The sequence below is a fragment of the Chaetura pelagica genome, unplaced genomic scaffold (assembly GCF_000747805.2).
Source record: "Chaetura pelagica isolate M959 unplaced genomic scaffold, ChaPel_1.0 scaffold99, whole genome shotgun sequence".
Taxonomy (NCBI): Eukaryota; Metazoa; Chordata; class Aves; order Apodiformes; family Apodidae; genus Chaetura; species Chaetura pelagica.
The window spans coordinates 195,437-217,189 of record NW_009954539.1 but is presented as its reverse complement, the minus strand read 5'-3'; the positions used below and the strand labels follow the sequence as shown (position 1 = coordinate 217,189).

Sequence of the window (21,753 nt, the reverse complement as noted above, 5' to 3'; positions counted from 1 at the left end):
AACCTGGCCAATCCCTAATTTCTTACCTCTTCACCTACTGAGTATGTTCCCCAAATGCTGTGGGAACTGTACCTCTGTAAAGATCATCTTCAAGACACCCATGCTGGCTCTGAAAGACCTGATACCTCCTCCTTGTAGGGGACATTTGGCCCCGGAAGGACTATGTCCACCCTTCCCTTCCAGAAGCAGCAGGCAACACAAGCACAGCATCATGCTCATATATCCATACTGCTTCAAGATGCAACTCAGTCATTCCTTTCATTGAGGAAAAACACTACAAACACCCTCTGCTAGAAGTCATCCAGGCTCCTAATAGCAAATTATCCCCACCTTAACAAACCAATATGGCAAGAGACAACTTCTGCTGGAGAAGAGGCATAAAGTGGGAGTAATAAATTCACAATAATTAGCATAATAAGCAAAGGCTGTCAGTGATTCTTTGAGAATTAACAGGGAACTAAGGAAAATATGCAACTAAAACCTGTAGTGCAAAGACTTTGCTATGACTCATGCTTCAGAGTGTAGTTTTATGAGGTTTTATTAAGTTTGTTTTTATTAATACAGCTTGCTGATACTGGGATACCTTTCCTTTTAAGGATAAATAGAAAAAAAAAAAATCAGGTCTGCAAAATGTTTGTTTCAGCATCACTGAACCATTGCATCCCATAAAAAAGCATAGAAAGGGCAGAAAAAACACATTTGGAAGTATGGAAGTATAAAAACAGGTTTGTTTTTTTTCTCCAAATCCTGAATCAGTGTAACTGAGTGACAGGGTGCTCTGGTCAAGTCCAAGTCCTCACCTGGTACTAACACACCAAAAATGGGCAAATTATTCATGTGAAGCTACAGTGTGAACCTGTCTGGTATGTTAAGATTGTGAGGCCACTTCCTTTTTGGCAATGGACAAGCTGTAAATGAGTAATCTAGCAATGGAGCATGTAGGCACATCCAACCTGCAGTCAGACAGACCAGCCTTTCTTCCTACTGATCAAAGGCTCCACAGTTCCACTAGAGGCAGGTAAAACAATTATTAATATCAGACTAAAGATGTTAAAGTGCATTCAGGGAGCAAAAATGTAGGGCTGATAAAAAGGTGCCTGTGGTATGGCAGGAATCTGCATTGGATTTTCATTCATGCTAACAGGAAATTTAGTTACTTAGAAAGGGACTTTTCCATTTGGCCTGAGAAGTAGTTAAAAAGCATCTAGTGGTCAAATATCTGCTGCTACAATTAAAATTATAACTACTGATAACATGCACCTTCCCTGGCTCCTGAAATCGTCTTTAAAATAGCAGTACAGTAATCATAAATTAATAGTTTGTCTTTAAAACACCTGCTTGGCATTAGTTCTTCACTGCCATTGACACTAGTGTAAAGAAATCATAACTCAGCAGTATCTGAAAACACTTCCATGCACACAGAAATAGATATGACTGATGGCAGGTCCACATCCACGTTCATTTCAGATCCACTGTGCTTAGTGTTGCTGGCTTGAAGTAATTTTTTATTTACCTGTTTTGTAACCACAGAAGCAGCAGAAAATAAAAATGAAACTTTTGTTAAGAACAAGGAATTGACCCGAGAGGGTTTAAAGCAGTGAACAACAAAGCCTTTTGTCTCAAAATGTTTCTGCTTTGTCTTCTGATTCCCCAAAGCATCTGTTTCAAACTAATAGTTTGTCTAAAAATGCAAATGGAAGAGAAAATTTATTTAACTTTTAGATTCTGACATTATTTTAATTAGTTAAATTTTAATTTGCTAACCAAAATAAAATCTACAGCAACCAGATGCAATTACAGTACAATTCACACTGAGCTGTGATTGACTGTGCTGCCAGTAAACAAACCAACTAGCTTAATGGACCAGTTGCAATTAGATTAACAAAGTTTGTTGGAGCCCAACTCATGAGCTGCAATAAACCAGAAAGGAAGTAAATGGCAATTCTGGGCCAACTGGTTGCAATTTATTGCTGTCAAGGAGGCTGATAGAAGAAACACTAATTTACAGTGAATGGGTCAGACAGCAGCCTAAATACAATTACCCATCAATATAATCCACATTGAAGTCCAGGGTCTCGTATCTTCCAGCAATTGTCTTCCCATGGATCTCTATTAGATTTCCTGTATAAAAGGAAATAGAAATTGAAGAAAGTCTTTTAAAAGCAGAGAATTTGTATTTGCAAATTTTTTTAGCTGAACAAAAGAAATTCTTGGCCTTTGAAAACGTCTACTCTCAGCTTCTACTGTAACTCAACATGACTTAACACTTAATTCACTTCTACCAAAACACACATCTTTTTACTCATGTCCTTCACTGACTACACTGGGTGCTGAAACATCCAGCTAATGCATTGAAGCCTCCACACAGACAGCCCAAAACAAGGCATGAGAAGATGGAGCTAAACTGCACCTGAGAATCACTGAGAATTACTCATGGAGTTCAACCAAGGAGCACCTATGTTATCTAATCACCCAGGCAGTTCTCTGCGCTCTTGAGAGACCTAAGTGTTTGGATTAACATTGACTTTGGAAATAAGCATTTCAATCTTCTCTAAAGAGTCCTCCAAATACAAACAGAAGAGAAATAGAGCAGTTTTCCATACCCCAGTTAACTGCTCAGACCAAAACCAGTGACTGTCTTTCCACATAACTGTAAAATCTGGTCTATAGCCTCTCTGTTTGGCATTGCAATGCCATCACTTCATAGCTAATACTTCCTAAAACTAATATGAAATAGGATCAGATAACTCAAGAGTTGAGACTGATCAGACCTACTGGACTGCTGAACAGCATCTCTCCACTCAGGCAGAGTTGGGCTGCAGAAACTAAGTCCCAAATAACCTGATCACCATTAACCATTCCTCTTGTACTGCAAACTCTCTCCTCTTGTACAGACCCATTTTCCTGTTCAGCATGAGCTTGGCCATTAAGTTCTGGAGGTGCCCATTTTAATCCCCAGCAAGACAGATTCCTCATAAGGAGAAAGACAATATGAAACATCAAGTAATAATTAAAGTGGTCTCCAGCTTCAAGAAAGGTCCCGTACCTGGGATGCCAGATGGTGGACTAATTTGGTAAACCACAGGTGTCTGCACAGCAGAGAACTGCAGAGAGAAAATTGTAGTTAAATGGCAGTCATTTTCACAGCATCTGATTGCACACTGCTCCTAACACAGTTGGCAACCACATTTTGTAGCTCACACTTCAGATTTGATCTTCAAAGTGGAGTCTTGCTCTGAGAAGGGAGTAAGTGCAATAGAATCCTAGAATGGATCGGGTTGGAAAGGACCTTCAAAGATCACCTGGTTCCAACCCTCCTGCCATGGGCAAGGACACCTTCCACTAGACCAGCTTGCTCAAAACCCCATCCAACCTGGTCTTGAACAATTCCAGGGATGGGACAACCACAGTTTCTCGGGGAAACCTGAGTCAGTGTCCCCTTCTTGTCTCCTCTGCATTCAGAATATGGCTTACTGCTATCTTTCATCCTCTTTGTGCCCAGATTGTTCACTTTGGCTCAGTCAGTTCCAGAAGATATGGTTTAATACACTATACATTTTCTAAGCTTTATCTGAAGTTGAGACCTCCATTTTATCTGGCAGTGTGGCACCATTTTTCTTCCCAATAATATACTCCTTAAAAGTGTGTCTACATCACAGAAGTGAGATACTTCAGCTAAAATTTAGCAAGCTTGTTGGATACCCTAAAACAGTGTAAAGATGTATTGGTACATCCTAATGGTCTCTACAACTCCCTGAAAGGAAGTTGGAGTCAGGTTTCTTCTACCTAGTAACAAGCAACAGGACAAGGAAATGGCCTCAAATTCTGTCAACAGAGGTTTACGTTGGTTATTAGGAATTATTTCTTCCCCAGAAGGGTTGCCAGGACTTGACACAGGCCTCCCAGGGAGGTGGCAGAGTCACCATCCCTGGAGGCATCTAACAGACAGGTAGATGTGGTGCTGAGGGATATGGTTTAGTGCTGGACTTGGCAGTGCTGGGTTAACATTTGGACTGGAGGATCTTAGAGCCCTTTTCCAACTTAAACAATCCTATGACAATACATTAGAGGCATCTTAGGAAAGCACTGCTTGCTCTCAGAGGAAACAACAAGGAAATACTGGAGATCTGCTGTGGTGTACTATATAGATTTCAAGAAGGATCAGAGAGATTGTGCTTTGAGGCAAGCTACTCAGAAGATCAGGAGCACACAGGAACACTTTCCAAGTGAAGGTCATCATCACCCTCTGAAAGTATCTAAGAGATGTGGGTACCTGACCTGGCATATGCTCTGGTTGCGTTTTCAACAAGCCCTTTTGCCCCTTTTGTGCAGTTGACTCTCAAATCTGTGAGACTGTTTAACCAAAGTAAGTCTAGATATTTCTTTTTTTTCCCAGGCTGACACCAATCCTGTTCATCTATCATCATGTGTGGGAGAACTGCTCACCAACTGAGTGGCCAGAGGTACACGTGGTCCTCCACATGTTGCTAACTCACATGGAACCAACATTTTCTGTAAGTGTCCCTGTCTCTCTCTGCAAGATGGCCAGGCAAAGAGGACCAGTAAATAGATGTCTTCAGTAGTTAAAAAATGTTATGTTTAAATCAAGCACCTGGATCCTAGGACTGGAGGAAAGAAAAACTCTTTGGATGTGTTTTAAAAATTCCAGCTTTAGATAAGGAGTTTTCTCCAGCACACTGGGTATTTCACAGTGCTGGGTTACCTGAGTATCATCTTCTAACAAGCTAATGTAACAGAATGTGGTCTGGTGTCAGCGGGAACATACCTGGACAGACAATCAAACAGAGCTAGATGTCTTGGGAAGACCACAAGACTTGTGGAAAGGAGAGGTGGGCACTTGGACTAAGGCTCTTTATGAGTAAATAAAATAGCTTGGAATCTGTTATTTGGCCCAGGGAACAGCATGGCAGGGAAAACCAGGCAGGGAAACTCTTCCAACACATCAAAAAGTCCCAAGATCTCTAATGGGAGCAGACTTGCCATCACCCAAAGCAGAAAAAACAACCAAGGAGTAGCAGCTGGGTGATCCCAGGCAGTTGTAGAGACAACATCCAGACCCTGCCTTGCTAACTAATCCAGGTCCAGCCTTGTGTTTCACAGTGACACCTTAGCAAAACCACTTCAATTCTTTATTCCTCATATCTGCTCTGAAAAATCAGAGTAACATCATTGTCTTTCCCCAGTGAAGCATTTGACATTCGGGAAATGAAAATCATTGTGTGAAAAAGAAGGGTCAGAACCACCAAGGTATTTAGCAGCTTTGGGTTTAAAGTGGTGTATAAAGGCATCTGAGTTGTTCAGATTTTATAAAATCCATTTGTCTCTCTGCTTTCTTAGGAGCTACAAATGCCACCATGAATCTGGACTGCAGTCCTGCTAGGTGGCTAAATCCTATTCCAAGTCATTAGCTGTTTGATTTCATTAACCTTACAGGAAAAGCATTGTTCCTGTGTGTCCCCATTCCCTCAAAACTTCTTCATCCTCTCCACCTGATTTTTGAGCCCTCTACTGTCCGCAGTTTTATTTATCAATGCTGCTGTCAAGCCCAATAAATAGGAAAATCTCATTTGCTGAATGAAATCAAAGACAGCATTGCACAGGTCGAAGTTTTTTGCCAAGCTTTCCTTGAACCCTATTTCCTTTCAAAGCTCAGTCTTTGCCTTTCCTCCTCCTCCTCAAGGCCATGTAAAAAATGAATGAGTAGCCACAAACTCTCTCCAGCAAAGGTCATATCTGAGAAACAAAGGCAGCATCATTCCATACCCTGGGCTGGAGCTGAGGCAGAGAAAGAAGCCAGAACAGCATGAAAGCCAGGACCAGTAGCTGACACAAGTCTTCCAAAGCTGTTCAAACTTGCCTGCTGCCTGCAGTGGGCTTTTTCAATCTAATGCAGAGGCAAAATTAATTTTTAATACGTCTAGCTCCCAGGTTCCAGCCCCAAAACAAAGAGCCACATTGTGTTTTATTTAGCTTGGAATGTGCCTCATTAACAGCATCCCCTGGTGATTTTTCATCAGCTCTCTAAGCTAGCTGAACCACCCAATGGCTCTTCAGCTTTAATGTGCAATTTACTGAAAACACTGGGCTTTCCTGCTCAATACTCCAAGTTAGCACAGAGGTGGGACGTGACTTGTGAATGCACCAGGCCTCACCTCAGAGCATGGTCTGCAAGAGATCCTGACACCATCATCACTAACTGGTCTAATACCATCGTACCCCACCAGCCTCCTGAGACAATGTGCTTTGACAATGAGTGCCAAAGGGAAAATACTGACCCAGAGAGGAGGGGAATAGTGAGCTCTCAAAATAACTGAGCAACAGATATGAAATCACAGCTGAGGTCTGAGCTTCCCCAGTCTTGCTCTTCTTAGATGTTGGAGAGCTGCCCTAGACCTGGAGAGATGTCCTTTCCTGGAACCAGTTGTGCCCATGGGAGGTATTCTTAATCGTGGTTACCTGTCAGTGCTGTTAGCTGAAACTTGGAAGGCAACACCAGAAGAAACTGGCATAGGGTCTTCTGATACAATGTTGTCTTCTCTCTGTGTGGCTTAACTGCAGAGCCAGATTAACTTGCACACAGATTTTTTATTATTATTATTCAGAAAGGTCTCTTAAGTCACTTATTTTATCCAGTGCCAGAATGATGAGCACCTCAATGCACTTAGTTTTAAGGGACAGAAGGAGCATTCTAACTTCTCATCCTGACATGCAATCAGACATACAGCATGAGAGATAATATTTCAATATATTCTCTTTGACTGTCTTCAATACCTTGAGTTCTTTATCAACACTTCTATCCTTGCTTTGTGGTTACCTTGAAAGTACATTTTTCTTTCTCCACCTCAGTCAGGTTGTTAATCACATGTCCTTTAAAGATCACCTCCACATAGTACAAAGCCTCCTGGGGTGAAGGCCTAGGTGGAAGAAAGTGTGTTATATTATTTTTATACAGATTTGGTTTATTTTTTAGGAAACACCAAGTCTGGGTCTCCATTCTTAGTTGATCCTCTGAGGCTTTGACAGAACAAGATAAAATTTGTGAACCCAAAATTCACACATATGAACCCAAACTCTAAAACTAAAATTTGAAATAAATGTGGAGACACAGCAAGAAATTACAGTGAAGCTCAGAAAGCAATAAGACTACACCAGAACTCTATCTAAATTGTATGTTAATGCAAAACACAGGCATACTCATTAGTGTTCATTAATACTAATGAATAATTGTTATTCATTAGTATTAAAACATCCCAGGGCTGCCTGGATTTACAGGGCATCTTGATGCTGGATTGCAAATAATGTTGCATCCTTAATGCAGTTTTTTAGCACCACATTCAACAGAATTAACTCCCAACTGTATCGTAGCAGCCAGAGATGGAAAGAGCCCCCCTGGGGTCACTCTTACAGCCTCTTGTGGCATCCTTAGTCTTCCAGTCAAACAATCTTCTTTAAAGTTATGACAGGATGGAAGACAAGGAGTTTAGAATCCCCAGCTAGTGCTTAAAACCTTATTTGTTTCCCACTCTACCCAAAACCTCTCTCTATCATCTTGGACAGGTCAAAGACACCAGAAGCTGGTAACATCCCTCTCTGAGATTTTCTTGGGAATTTTGCATCTAAGAATTAGACATCTACAAACCTTTGAGGATATAGGTCTAGCCTCTCCAAGGAGCCTCCCCCTCTGACTCTCTTGCTAACTAGCCTTGTGCTTCATCAAGCTGAAACAAGGATAAATGCAACACAGCTTAGGAGGTGCTCAGAAGCCACCAGAGTAGCAGCCATGAGGATTCTTTAAACTCCCAAACTGCCTGTACAGGCACTTAAGGAAAATTAGGATCCTACCAGACAAATGGCAAGTTCTCACCCACACTGTAGTCATGGATCATACCTTGTTCTACACTTTACAGTGGATAAGTTAAAATACACAGGAGAGACATCACATGGCAAACTGGGTAGATGTGGATTCACCAGGGACACATCCAGCTGGGACCAACTGGCTGAAGACACATGTTCTAACTGGTGGGTTGTTGAGCCTGAGTGATGAAAGTCAACAAGAAGAGCTCTGTGAGGACAGAATTGCTCACATTCAGTCACACAATATAAGCGTTGTTACATGTGCAACCCAGCAACTCTTTAGGAGCAACACTTAGACTTTCTAATTAGGCTTTTTAAAATCATGTGTATGTAATGTCACAATAAGATCAACTTCATCCCACCACACAGTTGCATGGCTTTTTTGCCCCTAATACAATACTTCGTCTCTTCCACATAGAATTATAGAATTCTCTATAGTCCTTTAGAGTGAACTGCTCAAATGATCAAAGACTTTAAATCTTCAGAAAGTCAAGCTTTATCTGAACATAAACTAAGATGCTTAACTTTCTTAGTATAATCAAGCACATTAAGAAATTAAGATGGCTTATGAACAACTCTCCCTTTGCTCACGATCTTCACAAGAGGTTCCCAGCACACAGACTCAGTTTAAATGACATCTGTGTTTTCTTGACTTGCAGCAATCTGCACATTTCCTTCTAGTTCCAGGAAGGTATTTTCTCCTTATCCCAAAGCTTGGCTCTCTACCTCCCTCCAAATAAAAAAAAAACCCCACTCTGATGGAATGGTGTGTTCCCAGCTGTGGCTTCCTCTGGCTGCCACACAGTGCTGCTGGGATACTGTCTGCCTTGAAGACATGAGCTTCCATTTCACCATCTCTATGGGAACACACAATATTCAAACAAATAAGACTGATACCATTCATCAAAGTTATAAATAACTGAGTGTCAGAACTTGAGCAGCTAAACTGAACATACAGCTGGCTCAGAAACCAACTCTCTTTCCAATGAAACAATATTCAGCGCTATGGAAAAATCAGACCTAGCTTCATATAGCTAGTTTTGGGCCCAGCTGAGCACGACAATTTCTGTGATTTATACTCAGATCTCATATTTGTCATTCATGTTTTTAAAGCTTCAGCATCACAGGACCTATGAACAGATGAGGCTTCCAGTTTTATTCAAAAAGTGAGTGGCAAGGAAGACACGTCTAGCCCTACATCTACAAAAATAAGGTAGAAACCCAACTTCTCTCACTTAGAAAGAACTTAAAAACAAGCAACCATCTGCAACAGATTATGAAGTAATAATTTCAAGTTGGTTTCATGTCATGGGTGCCACAGCCTGTGTATCAGTTGCTTAGGGTTTGTCACTGCAGCCACAAATCTCAGAATGGAGCTGGTTTTCCATTACTTTGATATATGCTTTGTAAGAGTTCAAAACTCACCATCCAGAATAATTGTAATCCAGGTTCCTCCAGCAACACTGCCCTCTCTGGGTTTAATGAGCAATCCTGTGGTTGTCACTGCAAAAACAACCCAGCTACCTCAGACTGAAGTGTAACACAAACATCTAAAATATCTCATTCAAGACAAGTCATAGTGGTCTCACAGCTGCCCTCCTGTGATCCCACCCTTCACCTCATTTCTCTTTCTCAGTCATCCAAATTAGTCATATTGTTCATCCTGTTTCCCCCAACTGCCTCCTCTATGTAGTAGTCCTTCTCCCCCTCAGGCAGGTATTGATGCTTTCAGGACTTGGTGATCCAAGCTACTGTCTGAGCTTCCTGTACTCCTTAAGAATTAAAATAAACACAATAAATCTCATGTTTATTCCTCTAGCTCTCAAATAAATGTACCTGCTCACTTCTGTTCACCATGTCTAACTTAGGGTTACTCACAGACTATATCCTCTTATGGCTCTAAAACTGCCTGTCCAACATGTCCTTGCTGAAGTCCTTCAGAAAAGAAACAGGATTGGAAAGGAACTTCTTCATGAAACTAAGTCACCTGTAACTTGCTACAGAGTGCCTTTCATAAAGGCATCCAATTCTTAAGGTGATTTAGGATTAATTTTAGGGACCCTCATCCTCTGAAGCTAACAGAGATGAACCAGTGGCTGACTTCTTTTTTAGTAGCTAAATATCATTTCCCAGATGTCCTTTTACAGTGATATCCAATTTGCTGCTTAACATTTCAGGAGATTCCCAACTTCTTAGCTGCATGTGGATACCATCTCACCAAACACAAGTATGGATCAGTGAAGCCAAATATTGGACATACTTGCATCATGAACCCTTAAGATCAACATGCAATGATATGACTATCATCAAGTGAATAAAAAACCAAGAGGCATGAGATGAACCCAGACAGCAAAGAAACATTTAACAACAAATCCCCACACCCACTCAGAAATCTCCACTGGCTATGGAAAAAATGCCATGAAATCCACTGATAAGGTCAGACAATGTCAAGTATGCTGTAGCCAATATCCCATCATATCCAGCACCTTTTAGAGAGGCTTCCCCATGTCTCTCACTCACAATCAGTCACTATCCAGCCCAGTGGCACTGGATTTTGCTGCTGTCATAATACCAGTGTGGTTGGAGACAACATCTCCTTATCACCCACCTGCAAAGAATATAATCAGCCCAGCACTCGCAACAGATGATCTCCAAGGGTTCATCTTGAACTTTGGATGGGGATTTCACAAGAGACTGGCTCCAGGATCATGGCTTGGGGCTGTAGCACCTTCCCTGTAACTTTAAAATAAACCCCATCTGTACAATTTTTGCACTTTGCAGAGCAGTGTTACACCATATGAGATGGACTGCAATGTGGAATCAGAGAGAAAACATTGATTTGCCTCTAGCACAGTATAAAGAATCAATGTATTGCAAACCATAGTCTTTTTTGTTCTACAAATATAAATATTTGAGTCCCTGTAGTCTGGGAAGTTCCTCAGTCTTACTTGCTATCATAGCCAGTCATATCACACATTCCCTTTATAAAGTCTGTGCCAGGAACTGATCTAACTTTTAAAAATATAGTCCATTAACTTTATTACTTTGACCTCAGATTTTGTACTAGTGTGGAAATAACCATGGCTTAATGTACCCACATTTTAAATGAGCAAGAACCTAAAACTATTAGCAGTTAGTACAGAGACAGGGACATCCTTACCCTGGGTTGTTAAAAATCAGTTTGGATCACCAAAGTCACAGGTATAAAGATAAAATCAAATGCCAAGAAGGTAATTTAGGATTTTGGGTTGTTTTTATGGTAGGATCTAAAGGGCAAAAAAACATAACCACTGTATGAGGTGCTGTATGTTCAGCTGTTCTTAAAGGAAGAATCCATGTCCCCTACACAAAAGAACAAAGTGATGTAAAGAGACAGACATTCACAGTCCTTCTCCACCAGTCTGTTTGTGAAAAAAGGACAAAAACAGACCTCAACTCTCTTAAGGCCAGTTCCACCACAGGATGATGGTACCAAGAGCTCATGTGTTCTTCCATGTGGTGCTCTTGCTCCATTCACTACACTGATTCAACTGCCTTCTACATTTGTGAATGATTGGCCTGTCAAGTCACCTGAGAAAGCCTCAACAATTACCCATAGCACTGTCTGCTTTGCTGGCTTCTGCAAATGTCTGCAAGGCCCAGCAAAAAGAAGCCAGTTGAGTCAATTCACATGTACAGTGAAAGAAACCCAAAATAAATTTAGACCTCAACTCTCTTAAGGCCAGTTCCACCACAGGATGATGGTACCAAGAGCTCATGTGTTCTTCCATGTGGTGCTCTTGCTCCATTCACTACACTGATTCAACTGCCTTCTACATTTGTGAATGATTGGCCTGTCAAGTCACCTGAGAAAGCCTCAACAATTACCCATAGCACTGTCTGCTTTGCTGGCTTCTGCAAATGTCTGCAAGGCCCAGCAAAAAGAAGCCAGTTGAGTCAATTCACATGTACAGTGAAAGAAACCCAAAATAAATTTCACTATTGAGAGGAAAGAAAAAAAAAAAAAAAAAAAAAAAAAAGGAACAAAGCACCCAGCAACACCCCAGGGCTGATTCTTTATCTGCTGCTGCCACAGGGGTTCACAATTACTGATACTTTAAGTTATTGTTAAAAGGACTGGCATACAAAGAAAAAAATATCTCTGGTCTATGAGCACAATGTGCTCTTGGACACTGGTCAGAAAATGTGGTCAACTTGCATCCAAGAACACTGGATGTTGTTGGGGTTTTTCTCATTCTGTACTTAAGAAAAAGTGAAAGGAGAGGAATTTGTGTCTCCTGTTCCTTTTTGTCTGTTCTCTGACAAATAATTTCAAGTCTATTGGTGAAAAGCTGAAAAAGAATCATTCTTCAAAATCAATGGAGAACAAAAATAACTGCTCAGGACTGGGCAGAAAAACACTTAGTGATAATGGCAGAAGTAGATACAATCCAAAAGTAAGCCATGTCCACCTTTGTTGCACAATCCAATAGAAGCAGGTCCATAGAGCAAACCAACTGGTGCTGAAGACCCAACATCTCTACTGCAAGCACTGAGGGGTGTTACACACAGCACTGCCTGTAGCCAATCCCAAGGACTGAACATGCCATCATGGCTGAATTCTTGCTTGGTACATACCCTTCTGGTGAACTCACCCAGGGAATTTTCAGGCTGTTCAGTGAGACAGTTCTGTGGTGTGGAACATATCACCCTACCTGGAGATGAGAAGACTTGCTTCAGAAGTGCACTCCTGGTCTAAAACGAACACTAAAAGCAGATAATAGTGATCCCTCTTCTCACCTAAACATTTGATATTGCTATTACAATAAATACAGTAAAGATCATCCAAATACTATAAATAATGGTCACAAAATCTCAAAAACCTTCCTCAGAGCTGCTGTGCAAGAGCAGGGATACAGAAAGCCACACGATGGAAGAACTGTGGATTAGCACCCTAGAAAAGATGCAATGGATATTGACACTCTTAGAGGTGAGAGTTGGGTAGAAACTTTAATTAGAATTTTAATTAACTATGGCAAACACACTGTCCCCATAAAGCCAACTACTACAATTTGCAGCACAGCACATACCATCTGGAAATAGATGATCTGGATGAAGCTGGCCACCACTCTGCAGTGCCTTCAGAAATCTACAACCTCAATAACACATCAGTTTTGTAGCATTCACTAACCTAAGAACAGACTCCAAGCCCCTATGCAGCTTATTCCATTTAGTGCCCTGCCTTACCCATGAGGCAGCTGTAGCTAAGATGTAGATGAGCTTTCATGATAATCCACAGCCAAGCAGTAAGTAAAGGGCACATGTTTCTGGTCACACCCCACAGACATGACCAGCCAGCAGAAACAACACATGCATCCAACATCAAACTTTTCCTGCTCTTTTCCTCATCCTTGTCTCAAATCCAGACACAGGAGTTGTTAGGCTAGAGTAATACAACAATGAAAGACACTAAAGTAGCAATAGTAGTTTCTATTACCTGTTGTACCACAAGAGCTACTTGTAACTACTTGCTCTATATTTCTTACATTTTTAACATAACTGTAATTTGTAGGGATCAGAGTCCAGAGCTCTGATGCAGGTGAACCTTGCACTTCAAAGCAGCAGAGCATACACAAAAAATCATTTAGATTTACTTTTATCATCCTTAAGACACTTTTGCTAGTATTACTTACCTTGTTCAATTTGTTGTTCTTCCCGTGTCAAGCTCCAATGAACAAAGTGCAAAGGTTCTGATGCCAGTGGGATTGCTCCATCCCTTTGACACCAGCCCTACTGCAGTTTTCAGTCTGAGGTTGGGTTAGGTACTCATTTCAGTCCCCTCGTGGGACTGAACCCACCAGGCTGGTTTCTCAGAAGGCTCAATGCCTGCCACAGACAGCTCAGAGCCATCCATTGCAGGTGCTTAATTATTAACCTAAGCTACTTGCTGCTATTAACTATTTTGTTGCAAGTCTTTTATGACCTCAATGAGAGTAACCTTGACTTGTTCTTCCATTGATATATTACAAGATCCTCCAACAGGAATATTGTGAGTCTATTTTATCCTCCTTTTCCCTCTCAAAATGACAGAAACAACTGATAGAATTGTTTCTTGATATGCTGATATCCAATCTGGAAGTGGCTTTCACAGCAGTGGACTTGAAACCACAGAATGGTTTGGGTTGGAAAGGACCTCAATGATCATCCAGATCCAACCCCTCTACATGGGCATGGACACCTCTGACTAGACAAGGTTGCTCCAAGCCCCATCCAACCTGGCCTTCAGCACTTCCAGGGATGAGGAAGCCACAGCTTCTCTAAGCAAAGTGGGGCAGTGTCTCACTACCCTCATAGGAAATAATTTCTTCCTAATATCTCATCCAAACATACCAAGGCTTCTTTATTATTTATTTTTTTTTTCTTAATTCAATTTTCCCATAGGATTCCCAACAGTGTCTGTACTTGGCAGGAATTCTGCCCAGAGTGTTCAGGCAAGCTACCACATCTCAGGTACCTATGCTCCTGCACATCCTTATGCAGTAAGAGGTGCAAAAGAGTGCAAAGGACTGAAACAGCATCATCCTTAACCCCGCGGAGAACCACGTGCCTCTACTGGCTGCAGGGAAGACCCAGCTTATCCCACATCAGGCGCTGAAGAGCACCTCTGCACCCATCTGCTTGAAGTCCAGATAGTTAGATAGTTTTTGATGGAGCCACCAGTAACAGGACACATTGCTGAGCCCCTGCACTGGTATGGATGCCTTCATGGAAGTTTCCACTGAAATTCAGAGGAAGCTCACAAACACCACAGCATAACTGCAGTTTAATGAGTTACCATCCACCAGTATGCACACACGCTCTTACCTCATCCCCAAAGAGAGGTGAAACAGGCCTGCTTGTTTTTCCCTCAGCCTCAATTCAGAGACACAGTGGCACAAAGTCACAGTCAATCAACCTTCAGGGAAGTTCTGGAGCTTTGCCCAGCCCTGAAACCAGTTGTATTCAGTTTATTCTTAGGCCAAGCCCCATCACCTCAGCTGCATATAGCCAATGATTACAGGAACCCAATGAAAGTTAACCCTATCCTGTTCAGTAGTCTGCACTCAATTTACTTATTTACAGGAACTACACTGGAAACATGGTCAGAAGTGCCAACTTGGGGAATTTATTTTAAAAAAAACCAAAACAACCCAAAACAAGTATTACTAAAGAAAAGACAGTTTGAAGATGGTCAGTTGAACACAGCAAACAAAGACATATTTCTAACAGGGCCCAGTAACAGCCTCAAATGAGAGGATGGACCAGGTCCAGAGTCCCTCCAGAGAACACCCTCACAAGCAAGAGGAGACAGAGCTGAAGACTCAGCTACAACATGGGCCCATAATCCATCTAGAAGGCAGGACCAAAGATGGAACAAAACTTCAGCATTCCTCTTACATGGCCCAGAATGGGATAGCAGGCTCAAAGCTGAGGTTAAATAGGGTTCCTGACCCATGGTTAGAGGGGTGTGGGTGGGGGTCCCAGGTGAGGCTGATCAGGGATGTTAAGGCTCATTGCTGTCCTCAGGGCACTGACATTTCTGCTCCCAACATTCTCAATCACTCAAACTCTTTAGACCATAGTGAGCAAAAACATGAATTATTACCTCTGACATTCTGTGCAGCATTTTGTGATCCAATCCTAAGGAAATATTTTATACAGGAAATTCTCAACAAAATGTCCTGGTTTTGTAGAGCTAAAGGATTTGAGTGGGTCAAAGAGCTTATTATTTGAAAAAAAAGTTGCAGATTAGGTAAAAAAAACTGCAAGGGGAACAACCCCCCTGAAGAAGCTGAAATGTGAAAAGAAAAAGGGAAACTGGTGAAGAGCATCATCCTTAATTACCAGAATCAGAGACCTGTAATTCAGACCAGGAATGGAATGGTCAAGTCACACAGGGGTCTTGTAATATGAAGTGTAAATACTCTCTCTCTACAAGATGATGACCATTAATTAGGCATAATTACCCACCAAGGAGGAAAACAGTACAGTTTGATGAATAAGTGCATGTTTGTGTATGTGTGGAAGCTTTTTTTTTTTTTTCTTACAGTAGGAAAGTTCTGCTCAAAAACATCTCCCCAGGCCATCTGGTTTTGTTTGTTTGCAGTTGTTTTCTTGGAAGCTGCAGATTTTAGGCGTTTCAGTAGAAATAGCCTTACACCCAGTCACATCAGGAGCCTGAGGAACATTCCCATGTTGCAACCAAAAAAAAGACATAAAAAAAAAAAAAAAAAGTATGAGTGGTGAGCAGTAGCTCTTCATCACTAGGTGGGAGTATAGGGCTGTTGAAGATCTGTCTGCTTGAAACACAGCTGAAGGCCAACTGAGCTGTCACTGCTCTGTCTGACATACATCTAGGACAGGTTTTTGTTAACCACCTGCAGCTGAGGATAAGGTCACCGTCCAGCAGGCAGAGGACAGGAAAAGGGGCTGTAGGACCTGTATCCTGGGCTGCATCACCAGCAGCATGACCAGCGGGTCAAGGGAGAGGGTTCTCCCCCTCTGCTCCACTCTCATGAGACAACCCCTGCAGTGCTGTGCCCAGTGCTGAGACTCCCAACATACGAAGCACATGGAGTTGTTGGAGTGAGTCCAGAGGAGGCAATGGAGATTGCCCCTGCTCTGGAGGCAGGCTGAGAGAGTTGTGGTGGTTCAGCCTGGAGAAGAGAAGGCTAAAGAGGGCCTGTAAGAAAGATGAGGACAGACTTTTTAGCAGGGCCTGTAGAGATAGGACAATAGGTGACGGTTTTGTACTAAAAGACAGTAGATTTAGACTACACGTAATGAAAAAAAATGTTTACACTGAGGGTGGTGAAACACCAGCACAGGATGGCCAGAGAGGTGGTAGATGCCCCATCCCTGGAAACATTCAAGGTCAGCTTGGGCAGGGCTCTGAGCAACCTCCTCTAGTTGAAGGTGTCCCTGCTGACTGCAGGGGGTTTGGACTGGGTGACCTTTAAGGGTCCCTTTCAACCCAAACCACTCTATGATTCTATGATTTTATTATTCTATTCCCTGCTCTTTCACTCACCAACACATGATTTGGGCCAAACAGCTTCATCTTCAAGTCACATGCACGTAAAACGGGGGTGTTGATGCTCAGCCCATGAAGCCTTTTGCAGGGCAGGTGCTCTGTAAGTGCAGCAGCATAGAAGACACTAAGTTTCCCCAGGGAATGTGGATGGAAGAGCTTTGCAGGAGATAAGCAGAGGCTTCTCTTGCACACACCCCGCCCCCCCCCAGCCGTCACACGGCAGCCACCTTGTGAGAGGAATGCAGCAGTTGTTGAACACCATATGGCATCCCCCAGCAGAACAGCTGAGAGGAGGATAATGTGGGATGAGGTGAGGTTTAGCAATTTCGTCTGCAACTGCTTGGGAGACCCCCCTCCTCCTTCCCAGCCCTGCTGCTGCCGGCACCACCACACTCTGAGGGCACCAGTCTTTCCTGCCAGCTCCTCACCAAAGCCAGGCACCCTCAAAAGAAAACGATGTGGAAGTGCTACCTGCACACACCACACCCACATCCACACCTATGAACACACCTCAGAACACCCCAGAGGAAGACAAGCCTAATGGTTCTCTTGCCTTGATCACTAGCACCGTGTTTCTCTTGGACATGGCTGCTATAAGCAGCCTCTCTGCTGCCTCAAGATGTGCTATGTTGGACATGGAGGGGGGAAAAACAACATGGAACTGCTTGAACTTAGGGGCTCAGTCCCAATATGGGTCTTGAAGAAAGGTCTGAGCTGTCCAGCTTGACATTGCCACTAAGTCAGTGTCCTCCTCCAGGCCTTACCTATCACATTTGTCTTCTCCTCAAGCAAACTGCAAACCATGTGTGCCCAAAAGGAAAGGAGTCTCCACTCACACTATCAGCCTCATGCTGAAATCAAATCAGAACTTCTACAGATACTGAGGATGTGGAGCAAAGCAACCAGGCTTGAAAAGTCTCTTAAGAAGATTTCAGCACTTCCCACAGGCCAGCCCGTGTCTCAGACTTTGTGGATACATCTGTGAGAGGAATAAAAGCATCAAGATCTTGGATATTGTATCTCCATTGACCTCAAATTGCAAGTTTGGTCATCTGTATGGTTTGACCCAGACCAGCTCACATTAGCTGCTGCAATTCCCAAGGATAGTTGGGAGTCAACATGGCCCGTGGCCAGTGAACTATATGGACATAGTCACTGAGGTTTTGAGGCTGTTTTTAAGTTTAATAGTATGAGTATGGCTGCAGGGGAAGGAAAGGGGCCCTACAGGGTTGGTTTCCTGGTAAACATGTAGCCTGGAAGACTTTATAGCCCTGCAAGAGCAGCCCCTGCACTGGCCATGGAGCCCTGTGCAGAGCTCCCATCAGCTGCTTTTCTTTCTATTAATACTTCACTTTTTGTGTATTGACACAAATTTCCTAGCAACCAAGGTCACAAGAGAAGGTGCTAAGAAGCTGGACTGATTAATAGTAAATCCTGGGGTTTGATGTCTTTTTTCTTGAGAGGCTTGTTAGACACCAGCAGACAGGGTGCTGAGCTGGGATACCCGAGGGAACCCTGGTGATTTGGACACCCCACTCTGCTTGAATTTCCCCCTCTGAATATCAGTCTTCCTCCTCTGGCCCACAGCATCCAACTAGATGAAGCTACCTGTGGGAAGGTGAGCTGAGACAGTGGATCTGGCATCTATCACCATGCTGAAAGTTGTCCCTTGGGGTCTGCAGGGGTTGAGTTTCTTTATTTGTAATCATGATACAACAGTAGAGACCAAGTAAACATCTCTCAACTCCATAGACCAAGTAAACATCTCTCACTGCTATCAAGACCCATCACACAGGGTGGACTGCACCTACTGCATTCCCACTTTCTACAGCCCACAGCATCCTTTAAATTGGGACCAACATTACAACCTGAAGTGCCTGACCTCACTGAGCCACTCTGTTTGGTCCTGGGCTTGCTGGAACAGGCTGAGCTGCCCACTGTGGTGACAACACTTCCCTTTCTATCATGGTCCTACCCGCAGGAGTAGAGATGAGATAATCTGCCTTGACATTTTGGGTGCCTCTTGTGTTTTAAAATATCTCATTAAAAAGCCCCATCTTTTCTTCTGAGTTTCAATGTACTTAAATCATGATTCACTTATGTCTGCATGCTCACAGGTAGGGTAAGAAGGATGGTCAGCCAGGAACATGCAGAGGGATTTCAAAGCAGTGTCTGCATTCAACCCTTCATGAAACACTTCAGCACAGAAATCTAGGTATGAGAAATCCAATATATCTGCTTCAGGAACATTTCCTAAGTCAGGAGAAGACTGAAGCCTCCGGTAGGTGAGGAATGGCACTCAGATCTTATCTTTGCTCTGGCGTTCTAGGCACCAGGCCATCATCTCCCCAGCTGAGCTGCTCCCTTGCCTGCCATGATTTACACAAGGTGGGGTGGTGAAGGCAGAGAATATCAACATGAACACAGCCTGAGCTGATCTGGGGAAGATAACACTAATTTTACAAAAGAGGATTAAAATCCAACTGAGAAGTTGAAAACTAAAAAGTATTGTTTGTATTATCAGGCAGTACCAATACCTCATTTTTTTCCTTCATTCCTTTTAAAAAAAAAAATAATCATTTTGTTTCCTGAAAATCTTAACATTCATAATAGCAGCTTTTTCATATTTTAAAACTTTTTATTACCACTACTTCCGTTTATATTTGCAGCCCATAACTGAGCTGCCTGGCTTGCCTGGCTCATTTTTCTGGCCGACTTGCAACAGGCTCAGCTCTTTCCTTTGAGAGGAAAAAAATGCTGGTGCTTCCAGGAGCCTTTCTGCATGTCTGTGCAGGGTCACTTTTCAGCAGGGTAAAACCCTGTTGAAGCTGTTCCCATAGCTACTCTCCCTGCATTTTAAACAGGCGATGAACTTCTTTAAATACTAAATTTATGGCCCGTGCAGCTGCTTTAATGACAGGTTTGAGGCTTCTTTGGTTTCAAGGTTGAGTGCGTTTCGACTCGTGTCCCCCGCGGTCGTGCGGGTCACGGAGGGGATGCAAGTCACGGAGCCACCTGCCCGTGGCAGATGCTGGAGCCTGAGGATGCACAAGGCAAATGGGTAAGGAGAAACCAGCACCTTTCAGGGGATTTGTCTGCTGCAGCTTTAGTCTTCTTGCTGGCACACAGAAAGTGCTCCCCTGCTCCTGTGAGATCCGCAAAGCACACGAGATGGCCAGGGGGAAGGAGCCACAAAGATGAGTAAGGGACTGGAACATCCCCCTGATGAGGAAAGGCTGAGGGAGCTGGGTCTCTTTAGCTTGGAGAAAAGGAGACTGAGGGACAACCTCATCCATGTTTACAAATACGTTAAGGGTGAGTGTCAGGACGATGGAGCCAGGCTTTTTTCAGTGATGACCAGTGATAGAACAAGGGGCAATGGATGCAAACTGGAGCATAGAAAGTTCCATGAGAATATCAGGAAGAACTTCTTTCCTGTGAGAGTGACAGAGCCCTGGGACAGGCTGCCCAGAGAGGTTGTGGAGTCTCCTTCTCTGGAGACCTTCAAAACCCGCCTGGACATGTTCCTGTGTGATGTGCTCTGGGTGATCCTGCTCTGCCAGGGGAGTTGGACTAGCTGATCTTTCAAGGTCCCTTCCAATCCCTAAGATTCTGTGATTCTGTGAAAAAAAGCTGGCTTCCAGACACACCACAGCATAGAAGTCCTCCAAATGTAAACACAGCCATAAGGGGAAAAAAAAATAAATAAAAATGTAACTTCAAATAAAGCACTAGCTGCATCTGTGTTGTGAAAAAAACATCCTGATATTGAGGTTTTCCTCTCCTTATGGACAGCATCTCATTCACACTTCCCATCAAGCAGGGCTCTGTTTCAGTGTGATGGACCATCACACCTTCAGTCTCAGTGCTACAGGGCTTTTTATCATGCCAATAGTAGTATCCAAGAAAGGCTGCAGGCTCCATTGTGTTGGGTGCTCTGCAACCACACGATACCAGATAGTGTCTAGCCTAAAAAAGATTTTGATTTCAATAGGGGCAAAGAAACATGATCCCACATGACTGTGGGAAAAGTTGTGGGCTTTAGACTTTGCAAACTCTGTGATAACATCCCCGCAGGAGAACTGCACAGGTTGGACTGCAGACCTCAGAGGCAGCATTGATGGGTAAATTCATGGGTCAATCTGATGGAAGAAATCTCCCAGGGCAGTCTAGGCAGGCACTACTGCAGACCATAGCCATGGCATTTGCTTAAATAAACAGCTGGGAGCAGATTGGGTTTCCAAATCAAACTGTAACTCTGCACCTACTGAGCTTCATCCAGCATTAGTCTTTCATTAGGAAACTTCTTCCTGGCCTGGTCCCCAGTTCTCAGGGGAGTGATTCAGGCCAACCAGCCCCACTGTGTCCAGCACTCTCTTTTCTTCTGCCCATCCCTCCCCTTGTGGCAAGGCAAATGCTCCCTTGTTTCTCATTTTAATGTTAAATTCCTTCTGTTTGATGAGTTTTCACTTCCAAGGCTGCCACTGCCCCTTCCCCTCTGTCCCTGCTACCCATGTCTAAGCAGGGGGAACAGGTGGGACAGCTGACCCTGGCGAATGAAAGGAGAGCACAGTTTTGCTCCCTTCACCCTTTTCTCACAGCCTGCCACTGCTGTTAGTGATCCCCCAGCCCCCAGGGACTGAGGATTTGTGTGTCTTAGGCACATGAAAGAAAGAGCCAGCAGCAGGCTGCTCCCGGGCTTTGCTTCACCTCCAGGCCAGGGGTTGGCTTGCCACTGTATTCCTCAGGGCTGGAATCAAGTGACACTTTTGGGGTTTTCTATTTTTTGGTAATGATTTGCATAAATTGGTTTCTGTGTAAGACAT

The 21,753-nt window shown here is 43.2% G+C and overlaps 1 protein-coding gene across 1 annotated transcript in view; it reads right to left on the bottom strand.

The window, feature by feature from the left end:
* The window catches only part of PKHD1 (polycystic kidney and hepatic disease 1 (autosomal recessive)), a 248,035-nt gene extending 237,497 nt beyond the window's left edge, over window positions 1–10,538 (bottom strand). Inside the window, exons 1-6 of the mRNA XM_010004904.1 lie at window positions 10,484–10,538; window positions 9,301–9,378; window positions 7,910–8,054; window positions 6,836–6,935; window positions 3,047–3,104; window positions 2,043–2,121 (exon numbers count right to left, since the gene is read on the bottom strand). Coding sequence (XP_010003206.1) covers window positions 2,043–2,121; window positions 3,047–3,104; window positions 6,836–6,935; window positions 7,910–8,054; window positions 9,301–9,378; window positions 10,484–10,538 — 515 coding nt within the window. The remainder of the gene's footprint in view (window positions 1–2,042; window positions 2,122–3,046; window positions 3,105–6,835; window positions 6,936–7,909; window positions 8,055–9,300; window positions 9,379–10,483) is intronic.
* Window positions 10,539–21,753: the final 11,215 nt, after the last annotated feature.